Source organism: Cryptomeria japonica, chromosome 5 (assembly GCF_030272615.1).
Source record: "Cryptomeria japonica chromosome 5, Sugi_1.0, whole genome shotgun sequence".
Classification (NCBI taxonomy): domain Eukaryota; kingdom Viridiplantae; phylum Streptophyta; class Pinopsida; order Cupressales; family Cupressaceae; genus Cryptomeria; species Cryptomeria japonica.
The window spans coordinates 158119147-158133654 of record NC_081409.1 but is presented as its reverse complement, the minus strand read 5'-3'; the positions used below and the strand labels follow the sequence as shown (position 1 = coordinate 158133654).

Here is a 14508-nt window from a genome sequence, read left to right as displayed (position 1 = left end):
TCCAGAATAAATTCTTTAGTGTTGTGTGTCAATTCTAAAGCCATTTGGTTCAATATTTCATTTAATTCATTTTCAATGCAGGGCTTGGATATAATTGGTGTCGAGACAGTTATTAACTTTGCCTGCCCTCGTGATATTAAAAGGTGAGAACTTGTAAGCCTTCATATTCTCTGTGTTTCTAGACTTTATAGAAAGAATTTAATGTCAACATTTTAATATCAAGAAAAACTAAAAATAGAGAAAAACTCAAGTTTACATGGGAATCTATCCCTGGCTTTGAAATCTGTGGCCTTCTTCCCAGTGGTGAATCCAGACTAGTGGGATAGCAGGGGATATCCCTTGGCCATCCACAATATCTTAGTGCCACTCGCACTAGCTACATCATGTGCAGGAGCCTTGTTATCATCTAAAGTGGCCTTGGCAAACTCTAGAATAGATGCATCTAAGCTCGTACACTCACGGGTTATATTCCAAATTGAAGTTGATGTAGACCAAATATTTTGCTTTTTTTGCACCCAGTTGATTGTGCTTAATTGAGATGATAAAGGAGTATGTACCCCAATCATTTTTTAGCCAAAGAACTTGTCAAAATTGAAGAGAAAGTCGATGCAACTTAAAATGTGAAAATGGTATGAATGTTAAAAAAATAATATTTGACTTATGATAGATTTTTAATTGCAAGAGGATGGAGGAACATATAACTTTACTCATGGAGGTACTACCATGTATGGAGGAACATATAACTTTACTCATAGAGGTACTACCATGTACTACCTTGCTATACTCAATCCTAACATTATTCACCACTTCTGGATTGGAAAGTATTTTTCGAAATGCTTTCTTGTACCTCTAGCAATTTCATTGTCTTTATATGGTGTGATTCTTTGAGGCAAAAAAATGTATCTCCATGTTGTAATGTTCGGGAGATAATAAATATGTAGGTTGTGGTCATCTTGTTACTACATTCAAGAAAAATGTTTCTTTAGGGTCATTCTCCTTTTCTATTATGGCCTTTATTTTTCTATCATTGAGTCTATGCCATCATAAATTCTTCCCAAACATAGTCAATCTACATCAACAAACTTTATCATACTCATGATGTGCTATGTGAAACTCTAGGTGTAGTCCCCTTGAGCCCACCATTCATTAGCTAGGATCAATGATTCGACTTTGTTGAGGGAGTGGATGGTACATAGTGTCCAAAAAATGTACTCTTAACTTTCCTCTACCAAAGCTCCTGCTGCCTCTCGATTTTTCTTATTATCCTTTATAACTTGGACAACATTCTTAATGCCCATCGTCACAACGTTTGTAATGCCCTTTATTAGATTGATCTAGAATATCATCTCTCCTTATCACTCCATGCACACTTATCGCTACACTCCTTATCACTCCGATCCTTCTCCTTATCTCTCCATTCGACAGCCTTATCTCTCCAGTGAAACTCCTTATCACTCCATCGGCGCTCACTCCTTATCTCTCCACTAGCACGTACCCCTTATCTCTCCATCATACTTGGTCCTTCGTTCTCACCATGGTGAGCTCCCTCCATAAGCGCTGGGAATCAGCAGAGGGGTCCACCAGCCAAGTCACCAACGTGGGGGGCACTTCAACACGACCAACATGGTCAGCGCAGGGGTCCAGTCACCAACATGGGAGGCATATTAACATGTCCGACATGGTCAACACAGGGGACCAACAGTCCAGTCACCAATGCGAGGGTACAATGGAAAACATCTCCTGAGCGCGCGCTTGAAACCGCACAGATCGCCCCTACATCCTGCAGGGTTTCGAACTCAGAACCACCCTATCAACAGGGCTCGCAACGTCCGTTGCGCTACGTGGACATCCCCTGATCTAGAATATTTTTACTCTAGTCTTCATCATTTGAATATTTGATAAAATAGAACGTTCAAGTGTTCTCAGGAACTTCCAAGGAGTAACAAATCATTACTAGAACTATACAAGGCAATATCAAAAGGACAGCTCGAGCTTACACAGTTACAGTGGAAAGCAGATTCAAATCAGTGAACATGGTTGACAAGTCACTGTTAGAACAATATGGGGGCAATATCAAAAGTACAGCTGGATCTTACACTTCCACAGAAGAAATCAGATTCAAATTAGTGAACAGGTTGACCTAGATATTGCAAACGATTGGAATTCCTTTCCATTACAGCTGATCAATTTTCAGAGTTAGAGGAAAGGACTACTGGATCCCAACCCTAGAAGGAGAACATTAGTTAAATTTAGACAGCGTGACACATAATTACCCTGGCAGAGCTGCAATGGGAGGCATGTTCTGTGACCAACAGGGAGGTATGGTTGTTGTCTTGTTGAATATATTTGTGTGGAATAATTTAGCAAAAACATGTGCTATATATGGTTTCCTCTTAATGGAAAACGTGACATATTTCCTGACACATACAGAGGCGATTCTTCAATTCATAATCTAAAAGGTACTTGAACAACAAAATCTCCACAAGAAGGCATTATAGTTGAAAGCAAAAGTCAACTGCTAGTTATATGTTGCATTAGGAAATATAGTGGAGTTAACAAGTGCTAAGTATGTTATTGATTAAAAAGCAAATCTTAAGTATATTCTTCTATTGAGTGTGACTGAATGGCAAATATGGAGCACTACCACAATTAAGATTCAGGTTCAATTTCTGTTGGAAATTGCTGGGCAAGCTCTTGTTGCATTGATGCAGTGGAAGGTGCATGCTATGCATGCTTGGATACTAGGCCCATGTTTGTGTCCCATGGGTGGAGCAGTTGGAAATCCACATTTGCCAATTAAAAAAATAATTAAATGAGCAAGCTCTTGTTGCATTGATGCAGTGAAAGGTGCATGCTATGCATGCCTAGACTTTGTGCCCCTGTATGTGTCCGGTGGGTGGAGCAGTTGGAAATCCTTGTTCACCAATTAAAAAAATGCTCTAACTATATTATTGGAATCAGAGTAGCTGGAAACTCCTTTGTCCCTCCTTGGGCGTGCGTATCCTCATATCTGATATAGCCTGGATACATTTAATTGTGGCTTGGCATTTTGAACTTGAGACCTTGTGTGGCTTTCTGCTTAGTTGTTGGGGGAAAGATTATATTCTTAGAAATACATTTTTTCATTTCTTGAATGTCCTTGTATGTCTTAATGGTCGTGCTGTCTGCACATCGCAAATCTTTATCCTCTGCAATGAACATTCTAGTGTATTGCATTCGCTGGCAGCTTTATATTTTGCCTTTTCACAACTATTTCAGTATTTTCTTAGGCATTTGAAGAATGCATCCTTTGGATTTACTTATTGTTGACATCATTTAGACCAAGAAGCATAGTTACTAGGTTTAAAAATTTTGATTTGTTTGAATGTTAAAAATAAATCAGAAATCTGGAATAAAAAAATGGTAAAATTTCAACAGGATGGAAAATTCTGGGCTGAATTGGACAGATTCAGTTGGTTCAAAAAATCCAGATCTGGCTCGTTTGGCTGGATTTGAATCAAATCCATGTGGATTTAGTAACGATGCCAACAAATTATTGTTCCTTATTCTTTATATGATTGTCTTGTAAACCATTAATACAAGCAGCTACCACAGGCACATTGGCCCCCCTGTTTGGTCAAATATCACATTAATCTATTGCTGTTTTTGTTTCTTGCTTAGAAGTTGCAAGCATTTGTGTTGTATATCTGGAAGGTTTCATATTAGATATGCTGTTTAGTCGCTACAGTCTAGACATGGTTTATTTTTGGGAAGATTTGTCTATCCTTTCAGCTTGTGTGGTGTCAACCTTAACATATAAGCATGCTAAATCTATGTGGAAAATCTATGTTTTTATGACCCTCATTTGGTTCATGCATTGATGTTTATGGTTTTTTAATTTTTTTATGCCTGGCAGCTATGTTCATATTTGGATATGTTTATAGTTTTTATCTTTTTGTCTTGCAGCTATGTTCATAGAGTTGGTCGAACAGCAAGAGCTGGTAGAAAAGGTTATGCCATCACATTTGTGACTGAACGGGATCGCAGACTGCTTAAGGACATGGTTAGTTTTTTCTCATTTGAATCATTGCAAAGATGTGTGTCTTATTTGAATATTTATCATTTTCTGGAAGTTGAGTTATTGATTGATGATCATTTTAATCCCCATCTGCCTAGGATATCTGGCCATGTCTTGGAATTTTGTTTCTCCAAGACTGATATAAAAAATGATTTATTTTTTCCAAACTGTTTCCTAGCTTAAATGCTTTATAAAGGAATCAACATTTTTTGTTGAGAAGGTTACGAATAAAAAGGTGGAACTTGAATAATTGCAAATAAGTTTTATTGTTGTGTCAATGTGCATCAAGATACATTTAATTTGTCAATGGACTTACACAAATGGATCACAAATCTAGAACCTGTCAATGTGGTTGAACTTTGCCTAAGGTTCATTTTCTTTATTATAATTAGAGAAGTGTATGAGAAGAGTGGTGATGTTGTTTGTCAGTTTGATAAATCTTTATAATATATTTAAATTTTTATAATAATCAATGATAAAAAAAATATACATTTAAATTTTGATAATGATCAATGATAAAAAATATTTAAATTAAGAAGTTAAATGATAAGAAAATATTGAGACAATGTAATATTACACAGAATACTCAGATTTACATGGGGAAACCATTATTGGTAAAAAATCTCACAAAATAGCATCTTATATTCAGGAACACTTGCAGCGAGCTATTAAAATATAGGTTAAACTTGGGTATACACTTTTCCACACTTCTACAGGCACAAAATAGTTTTTGTGCAGTAATCTTCAAAAAACAAATCATTTCATGGACTTTTCTTCCATTAAATATGGTAGGAACTAGGAAGGGATAGAAAATCCCTGAAACGGTGGTTTCCATACCTTTTAAAAAACTATTGTTTAATAAATAATAATTTAATGACTAGAAAATAGCTATTAAAACTATCATTTCTTATAAAGTGGTTTCTAGGAATGCTCTTATAAAGAATACGATAAAATATCCAGAACATTACAATGTTATAGAGGTTTGACCCCAAATAGCATTATGTTCTAACAGGGTGCCTCTGTTCTTATCATCACAAATATATGTATGGAAGATTGTGAGAGACAAGGTTAAGATGCTTAGCTATCAAAGATTGAATATTGGGATTCGATTGTAGACGATATTAACTGCAATTGCTTCATCGTGTTAATGAATAGAATAAATTTCTAGAGTATGTCAGCAGTATCTTAAAACGACCATAATTCACAATGGAGAGAGAACAAAGGCCATCAATACATTTTGGATTTTTTGTTTCAAAGAAAATTATTTGTGTATACTCAATAAGGATACAGAGTCTTGGGGTTAAGCAGCATATACTAGTTCCATATGTATTACAGATGCCTTTATGCATGAACCTGCTTTCTTACTACTGTGCATCATCTATTGTTTTAAGTTATTTTTGGTTTGTTACAGGCAAAAAGGACTGATTCTAGGCTCCTCAGCAGGGTGGTTGCAGCACAGTCCATTGACAAGTGGTCCAAGACTATTGAAGAAATGGAAGAGCATGTGGCTGTGATCATTCAAGAAGAAAGGTCGCAAAATACAACCTTGTTATGATTCCAAGTTTACAATTGTTTCGTGTAAGTTAATAGAGAACAATACATTAAATTTCTTTTTTATTGCAGGGAAGAGAGAGCACTTAGGAAAGCAGAGATGGAAGCTAATAAGGTATTTTACTGTCCTATTGTAATAAAGCTGCATGTCTACATGTAAGTACATGCATCAAAGCTCTCTCTTTTGAAGTTAGGACCTATGTTTATGTTTTTTGTTTCTTTTCATGAGAATTATGCAGGCACAAAACATGATGGAACATAAGGATGAAATCCATTCACGTCCTAAAAGAACATGGTTTGAATCAGAAAGGGACAAGAAACTTCTTGCAAAAGCATCCAAGGTGATGTTTGAACTATTTTTGTTGTTATCGCCACTTCCTGTTTCAAATGCTTTTATTGGATTTTCCTTTGTATGCATTATGTATATCAGTGAATGGACATTGAAACAATGCAAGTAGATTACTATATTTGTAATGTTTTTCCTGCATATGCTTAGTTTAGTGTTTTTATTGAGCTCTTTTAACGATCACAAATTTAGATGAGAGTCCTGTAGAAACTCTGCAATTCTTGACATCTATGTGATTGATTTTCGTGAATTGTTAGGAATATGAATTGCTTTGATGATTGAGAACAAATTCAGAACCATTTTACAGAAGATGGGCTAGTCACTCATTTAAAAATATATATCTTCTAGTAAAATATGCATGGAACATTGACCATCATGTATAGATTTGCTCTCTTCACTTAATAGAAGGATCTCATGTATATCTTTCATGAGCATGGCTAATATCTTTCTCTTGCTTTGAACTGATACTTAATGGTTTGAATGCTTATCCATTCTTGGTTGTCTAGTAACTGTATAGCTTTGTCCCGTAGCATACTGCTAGCATATTAGGGCTTTATTTTGTGTATTCAAACAAACTGACTCTTATTTTTGACTTTTAAGAGGATATCAGGTAAAACATTTTCTTTGTCAGCTATCATCATTTATCTGCTTACCATGATCAGTGCTAGGTACTAGGAAAATGTTCCTTTTTGAGATTTACTTTTGTTGACAGTGCTCATTTCTGAAAGAAAATTTGTTCTTTGTTGGATGCTTTCTATTGCAATTTTCTTAATTGCAGGGTAAATTTGTTCAAAGCTTGAGTATCATGTTCTTGTCAGACTTTATTTGTAGGAGGGCTCCTTCTAATTCCATACAACTAATGTATTCTCTTGAATGATGCCTTCACCTTAATGATGCCTTCACCTTGTTTGTTAGCTCAAAGTTTATTGATGAATCTTATGGCTTTGTTCTAGATTTCATGCATGGCTTCTCCGTCATGTTACAAAGAGTGTCAATTCTTGTTACAGTTTGAGCCATAATTCAACTTATTTTATTGTCTGCGGACAAGTTCCTAGATTGAAAAGTCACCCATTCAGCCAATATGTTCTTACCCTATTCATCTAACATTACTTTTCCAGGTGATTTTGACACTTTGTAATGATAGTTTTGGAAAGTCTACTCCCACTGTCTGAGCTTTTGCTCTATTTTCAGTTGGCAGCATACTTGGAAATTGAAATTCATATTTCTGTTAGTATTAATAAGAGTTTTAACTAAATTATCTGCCATTGTTTGAGCTTGTCATAAGTTTTGTAGGTGCATATAGCTTCCACCTTCTCAATTTATATTTTTCTTGTAAACACTGACTTCCATATTTTGCACAGTTTTTATCCACCATTTTTCTTTTAGTACTATTTGGCATTTGTTTTTAATATTCAGCTTTGGTGTAAATCTTGATCATTATATCATTGAGGATTATAGCAGGCTTCAAATAATGAAGAACCCTCTGCTGGTAAAATTGTAACTAGTCTGGAAGAGGCGGATGAGATGAAAAGGAAAGAAAAGCAACGAATTGAACGTGAGGTATGACCTCTGAACACAGTTTAAATGCTTCCAATATTTTCTATCCAATTGTTGTTTATATCACCTTTTCCTTTGGCAGAAAAATCTACCACGAAAAAAACGTCGGAAATTAGAAGCTGCCCGTACTATGCTAGAAGAAGATGATGCAAATAATTCCGAAGAAGAACAGGTTTACCTTTCTTCTATTTCTTTTAACTGTCAGTTCTCAGCCTATATATGCATAACTTGGGCATGAAAAGACATTTGATGAAATGTTTTATAACAAATATTTTTGACCTTTGCTTGCACCTGTAATTTTTTGTAGCATTCAAGCTACTTATTGCTGTAGCTTTATATTTGAAACATGCCTGATTTTTAAAAATGTGAACATGTTAAATGGCTATTCTCTGGACTGATTTCCCTTGTGAATGTTGTCAATCTGAATAAAAATAATGTTTTTGATTATTTGTAATTATTGGGGATAGATTTTGGGCATTTTATTGACTATTATCCTGTTGCAGGGGACTAAGAAAGGTAGTGGAAAGAAGGCTGGAATGTCTGTAGTTGAATTGGCATATAGGCGAGCAAAAGCTTTTAAGGCTGTTGACAAGGCACGGGAAGCTGGTAAATTCATCAAGAAAGATCCTTCTATGAAGAAGAAACCTCGGAGGGACAAAGGGAGGAAAGGAGAGATGGAAGAACTCTTTCAAAATGACATGAGCACCAAAAAACAAACACATACTACCTCAGGTGGCTTGCAATTAGATGGAGGGAAAAAGAAGTCAAAGAAGGCATTCAAAAGCAAGTCAAGGTATGAGACCTTACCTTCTCGTTGTATTTGAAAACTTATTTTAAGGAAATGAGTTCACGTATCCATATGGATGTTGTTTTCCTTGAAGTCGTACAACATGCCCAGTGTCTTTTTGCACACAGTAGAAAATAGGACTTGGACATGCAAATCAGTCTTCTGTATTACATTATTTTTAATCATTTTGACATGTAATTGAAATATCTTGAGGCATGTACTCGGACATTTAAATGCCTGGATTGGTCAATTTGCTTTTGAACTTGCTGTGTATGCTCTTCTTATGACAAAACTAACATATTACTGCAGAATCTTATAAATCAATCTCTATAATTGATGGATCCTTTAGTTAATATGTCTCTTTTTGATGGTATGTTTGCTGTTGCGCCAAAAGCTCGAGCTGTCAACGAGCGTCACAAACACCAGACTTACCCAGATCCACGGGAGGCGGTTAAGCCATGTTGCAAACCCCGAAGGAGGTGCTGACCACAAGGTCAACAATCTCCCCCTCAGCACCGACGGAATGAAGGAGACCTCCCGGGATTCAAACCCGTGACCCAAGGCTCTGATACCAATTGATGGTATGTTTGCCGTTGCGCCAAAAGCTTCATCTGTCAACGAATGTCACAAACAACAGACTTACCCAGATCCATGAGAGGCGGTTAAGCCATTCGCGAACCCCGAAGGAGGTGCTGACCACCAAGTCAACACTTTTTGCCAACTCAGATGAGGGATTTTAAGAAAAAGTTCTCTGCTCTGTCTTTAAATGGAGAAATGTTACATGCTGAATTCCTTTTTGAAATTGTTTGCAAACAGCTGATTGTTTGACTAATTAGTTCCCTATACTCTGATAAGCTATTACTGTAATTTGGAAAGTTATAACAGGACTACTTATATATATGGTAAATAACTGTTATAGCAATTTCTGGGGAAAAATGCACTTGTGTATGTTCTGTATGCTGCTACCACATGCCCTGATTTTCTATACATGCTCCCAAAATGGGAGTTGCTAGCTGATAAACCCACACACGTATATATATATATATATATATATATATATATGTATGTATGTATGTATGTATGGATTGTGGTACCCTTATGGGATGGGGAATGGGATAGACTTGCCTAGTCTATGCTCTTGGATCCTTTCCTTGGATCACCAGGTGTTCTAACCACCCCTAGGGTTTCTAGGACTTCCTCTGCTTGTGGAATCCCCTGACCTTGCCCAATCCACCCACCAACAACTTGAAAAACTCCTCCTAAGGTCTCACCTACTCATGAGTTTCAAGGAACCCTTACTTAGGCTAATAAGGGCTTGGCTTGTTCCACACCTTCCTAGGTCTTAGCAAGGATAGGTCAGGTCTAATACATGGTTTTTCCACCCATTCATGTGCCCCCAAGAGGTTTCAAGCTTTCAACCCCTTACCGATTTCACTATTTTGTGTTTTACCTACAAAATAGGGCTATAAGGATTGTGACCAATTAGGCCTCCTACCCGGTCCTTTATGTTGATTGTAACTAGGGTTATAGGGGTTCGGATTGCCTTAAGGCAACATCCGAACCCCCTTTAGGACCGGGTCCTATCCTAGGGTAACGTGACCCTATCCTAATTCACAATGCCACGCTAAATACATGCCATTTAGCGTGGCGCCAAAAACCAAGGAGGCCGACTTACATTTCAAAGAATAAAAGATGCATATAAGTAAATGACAATTTGCAAGTCAATCATCATCAAGTTCAATTACATAAAAGGCGATTTAGCTCTGCTGTGCGAATTCTTAAGAAGGGTGCGAACTTAAGGAAGAGTGCGAACTTATTCAGCTTGGTGCGAAATTGTCCAAGGGGACATAGTAGATCTTGATGCAAGTCATTGAAGCATACAAGGACAGATCTGATATGTGAAGATCAGATTCAAGCTAAGTATTGTACTTATATTTAGAGGAGAATATATAATTTGACCTGTGGGTCTTTCATGTTGGGTTTTTCCTCCTTGGAGGTTTTCCCAGGGTATGCTTGTTTGTCTTCTGTTCTATTTCTGATTTATGTTGGCAAATCTGATTACAATCTAGGGCACAATTTAATTTATGTTGGTTTCCTAAAATACTGCAAATCTGATTACAATCTAGGGCACAATTTACTCTATGTTGGTTTCCTAAAATACTGCAAATCTGAATACAACCTAGGGCATAAATAATTATATAAATCTGGTTAACATACCTAGGGTTTAAATTAACATTGTATCAGAGCTATAGGTGTCATTAACTCCTGATTTTAGCAAATCAATTGTTGCATATAGCTGTTCTTTGTGTTCAGATTAAAGATGTCAGGTTTGAAGGCTGAAGATAGGCTAGAGGGAGCCATTGATTTTGCTGCTTGGAAAGTTCGTATTCTATTGGTCCTTGAAGAAAATGACCTACTGAAATTTGTAGAAGAAGAAAGGCTGTCTCCTCCAAAAGATGCTGAAGAGCTGAAACTATTCAATAAAGATTCCCTCAAAGCTAGAAGGATCATAATTGAATCCGTCAAGAATCATCTTGTCACTGCCATATCAAAGTTTGTATCTGCCAGAGGAATGATCAAACACTTGGAAGGGATATATGAAGTCAACAATCTCAGCAGAGCTCTTGCCCTAAGACAACAACTTCTACACATGAAAATGAAAGAAGAAGACTCAATCATAGCCTACTTCATGAAGATCAATGAACTAAAGGACAAGCTAAGCACTCTTGATTGCCAAATCTCAGATAAAGACCTTGTTATGATTGCATTAAATGGTCTACCTGATGTATGGGAACCATTCATTCGTAGCATTGGTGGAAGAGCTGATCGTCCCAACTTTGAACGTCTTCAATCTGATTGCATCGAAGAGGAATCTCGAATTGAGGTAAGAGGAAAACTCAAGAACTCTCTCAAAGATAATCATGTTCTCTTATCTAAATCTAGGAAAGGTGGTCATTGGAAGAAAGAGAAGAGAAGCAAAGATTTTAGATCCTCCTCCTATGATCCAAGGAAAAAGTCAAGAGATTCCTCTCACATTTGTTGCTTCAGATGTGACAAATATGGTCACTATGCCAGAGATTGTCAGAATGACCCAAAGGAAAGGGAAGCCAACTTAAATGAAGTTGTTGAACAAAGTGAAGACTACCTTCTTATCTCTGCTCTTTCCAGCAATGTTCCTACGGACAACAATACGTGGATACTTGACAGTGGCGCTTCCAGACACATCTCAGGATTTCGTGAGCATCTCTCAAATCTGGTTGAAAAAGACACCAATCTTCATGTAGTAATCGGTGATGATGCTCGATACTCGGTAAAAGGTTCTGGCACTACCTCTTTAAAACTAGATTCTGGTATTTCCTTACAACTCTGTGATATTCTCTCTGTACCTGGTATTAAAAGAAATCTTATTTCCATTTCGGCTTTAGAAGATAAGGGTTTGCAAATAGCATTTTCTGAAGGGAAAGTACTTGCTTGGCCTAAGAAATCTAATTTCAAATCTGCTCGTATTATTGGAAATAGATGTGATAGTTTATATAAGCTTGCAGCTAATCCAATTCAAGCTCTCATTCATGAGACCCCTGAATCATGCGAGCTATGGCATAGAAGATTGGGTCATCTTCACTTTCAAGCTCTTCCCACTCTCGGTAAAATGGTCAAAGGTATGCCTAACCTCAGTTTATCTCATGATGATGCTTGTAAAGGTTGTGCAATGGGTAAGAATGTAAAGAATCCCTTTCATAAAAGCGATAGTAGGGCTAAAGAAAGGTTAGAACTTATCCATTCAGATTTATGTGGTCCTATGTCTGTAGCATCTCCTAGTGGTTTCCTATATTATGTTATCTTCATAGATAATTTCTCTAGGAAAACATGGATCTATTTTCTTAAAACTAAAGAGTCTGAAGAAGTCCTAAACAGATTTAAAGAATTCAAAGCCTTAGTTGAAAATACTACAGGAAATCGAATTAAATGTTTGAGGTCTGACAATGGAGGTGAATACACCTCAGGTAGCTTCTATGACTTTTGTGTCAAAGCAGGAATTAAGAGGGAGTTCTGTGTTGCCTACAACCCTCAGCAAAGTGGAGTTGCTGAAAGAAAGAACAGGACCATTGTTGAAGCTGCAAGACCCATGTTACATGATCAGGACTTGCAATCTTTTCTATGGGTAGAAGCATCCAAAACCGCAGTTTATATTCATAATAGATGTCCTAATCGAGTCCTAAAGGATGTGACACCTGAAGAAGCCTTTTCTGGAATCAAACCAGACATCAGTCACCTAAGAATATTTGGAAGCCTTGTGTATGTTCATGTGCCTAAAGAAAAACGAACCAATCTGGATCCATCTAGAAAGAAAGGCATCCTAGTAGGATACAACAAATCTTCCAAAGCCTTCAGGATCTACATTTCAGGTCAAAGGTATGTTGAGGTAAGTAGAGATGTAACTTTTGAAGAAGATATTGCTTTCAAAAGATCTAAAGGTTCATTAACCAACAATAATGATGTGGTAATGGAAAATCAAGATTCAATTGTTGATGCTAACCTTGAGTTACAGGAGGAGTCTACTGATCTTCCAAATCAGGAAGTTCAGAATGACTCATCAGAACCCATGCAATCTACCGATATACCTCAGGATATTGTGGTCTGCAAGAAGAGACCACTTTGGGTTAGAAATACGATTCAAGATGCTGAAGGGTTTGCTGCTCCCAGAGGAACCTTTAGAAATAGCAAGAGTGTTCAAAATCACGCCAACTACATTTCTGTGATGTGCAATATAATTGAGTCTGAACCCCACAATATCGGAGAAGCAATGTCCCATCATGCTTGGAAATTAGCCATGGATGAAGAGTATGGGTCTATCATCAAGAATGATGTCTGAGACATTGTACCCAGACCCAAAGGTAAGTTTGTCGTTTCTTCTAAATGGTTGTTTAAAATTAAACATAATGCTGATGGTAGTATTGAAAAATATAAAGCTAGGTTTGTAGCACTTGGTTTTTCTCAAAAGGAAGGAATAGATTATGAAGAAACCTTTACCCCTGTTGCTAGATATACCTCTATTAGGTCTATAATAGCTATTGCTACAGCCAAAGGTTGGGAGCTGCATCAAATGGACGTTAAGACAACCTTCCTTAATGGTGTCATTGAGGAGGAAGTCTATATTGAGCAACCAGAAGGTTATGTAATCCATAAAAGAGATTCTCATGTTTGCAGGTTGAAGAAAGCCTTATATGGGCTCAAACAGGCTCCTTGCGCTTGGTATGAAAGAATTGATAAGTACTTACTAAGTTTAGGGTTTTCCAAGAATGATGCTGATGCTAACATTTACTTGAAAGTTTATAATGATGAGATGCTTATTTTAGTTTTGTATGTAGATGATTTATTTCTCACGGGTGAAAATAAATTAATCATGAGATGTAAAAAGGAATTAGCCTCAGAATTTGAAATGAAGGATTTAGGTCTAATGCATTACTTCCTAGGGTTAGAGGTATGGCAAAGAGCTAATGAAATCTTTTTAAGTCAGGGAAAATACTCTATTGATATTTTGAAAAGATTTAGAATGATAGATTGTAAACCTATGCGTACTCCTATGGAATCTAACTTAAAGAAGTTAAGTGTTTCTTTAGCGAACTCTGATTTTGCAGATCCCTCTGAGTACAGGCAGTTGATTGGCTCCTTGATGTACCTAGTCAATACTAGGCCAGATATCTATTATGCGGTTAATGCCCTCAATCAGTTCATGAGCTCACCTAAACATGTTCACCTGGTTGCTACCAAGCACATTCTAAGATACCTATGTGGCACGATTGGTTATGGGCTGAAGTATTCACTGAATACCCCAATTCTCCTAAAAGGCTACTCAGATTCAGATTGGACAAGAAGTGTCAAGGACAGGAAAAGCACTTCAGGCATCTGCTTCATCTTGGGCTCCGCAGTAAAATCTCTTGGGCATGCAGAAAGCAATCTTCGGTAGCATTAAGCACTGCAGAAGCTGAGTACATTGCCGCATCTATTGCATCCAGAGAAGCAGTATGGCTTCGTAAGCTCCTTGTTGGATTATTTGGTCAAGCCAATGATCCCACCACCATTCATTGTGATAATCAAAGCTGTATAAAGATGTCAGTAAATCCTGTATTTCATGATCGGTCCAAACATGTGGAAGCACACTATCATTACATTCGGGATATGGTGCAGAGAGGCACCATTCATCTAAAG

At 37.1% G+C, this 14508-nt stretch overlaps 1 protein-coding gene across 2 annotated transcripts in view; it reads left to right on the top strand.

Moving 5' to 3' along the window:
* Window positions 1–14508, top strand: part of LOC131072693 (DEAD-box ATP-dependent RNA helicase 28) — a 125942-nt gene that overhangs the window by 84179 nt on the left and 27255 nt on the right. The window contains exons 11-18 of one of the 2 annotated variants that reach the window (XM_058008925.2): window positions 82–143; window positions 3946–4042; window positions 5469–5587; window positions 5681–5723; window positions 5848–5949; window positions 7413–7514; window positions 7594–7683; window positions 8015–8304. In XM_058008925.2, the coding sequence (XP_057864908.2) occupies window positions 82–143; window positions 3946–4042; window positions 5469–5587; window positions 5681–5723; window positions 5848–5949; window positions 7413–7514; window positions 7594–7683; window positions 8015–8304 (905 nt within the window). The remainder of the gene's footprint in view (window positions 1–81; window positions 144–3945; window positions 4043–5468; window positions 5588–5680; window positions 5724–5847; window positions 5950–7412; window positions 7515–7593; window positions 7684–8014; window positions 8305–14508) is intronic. The other variant, XM_058008926.2, reaches the window with a different exon arrangement.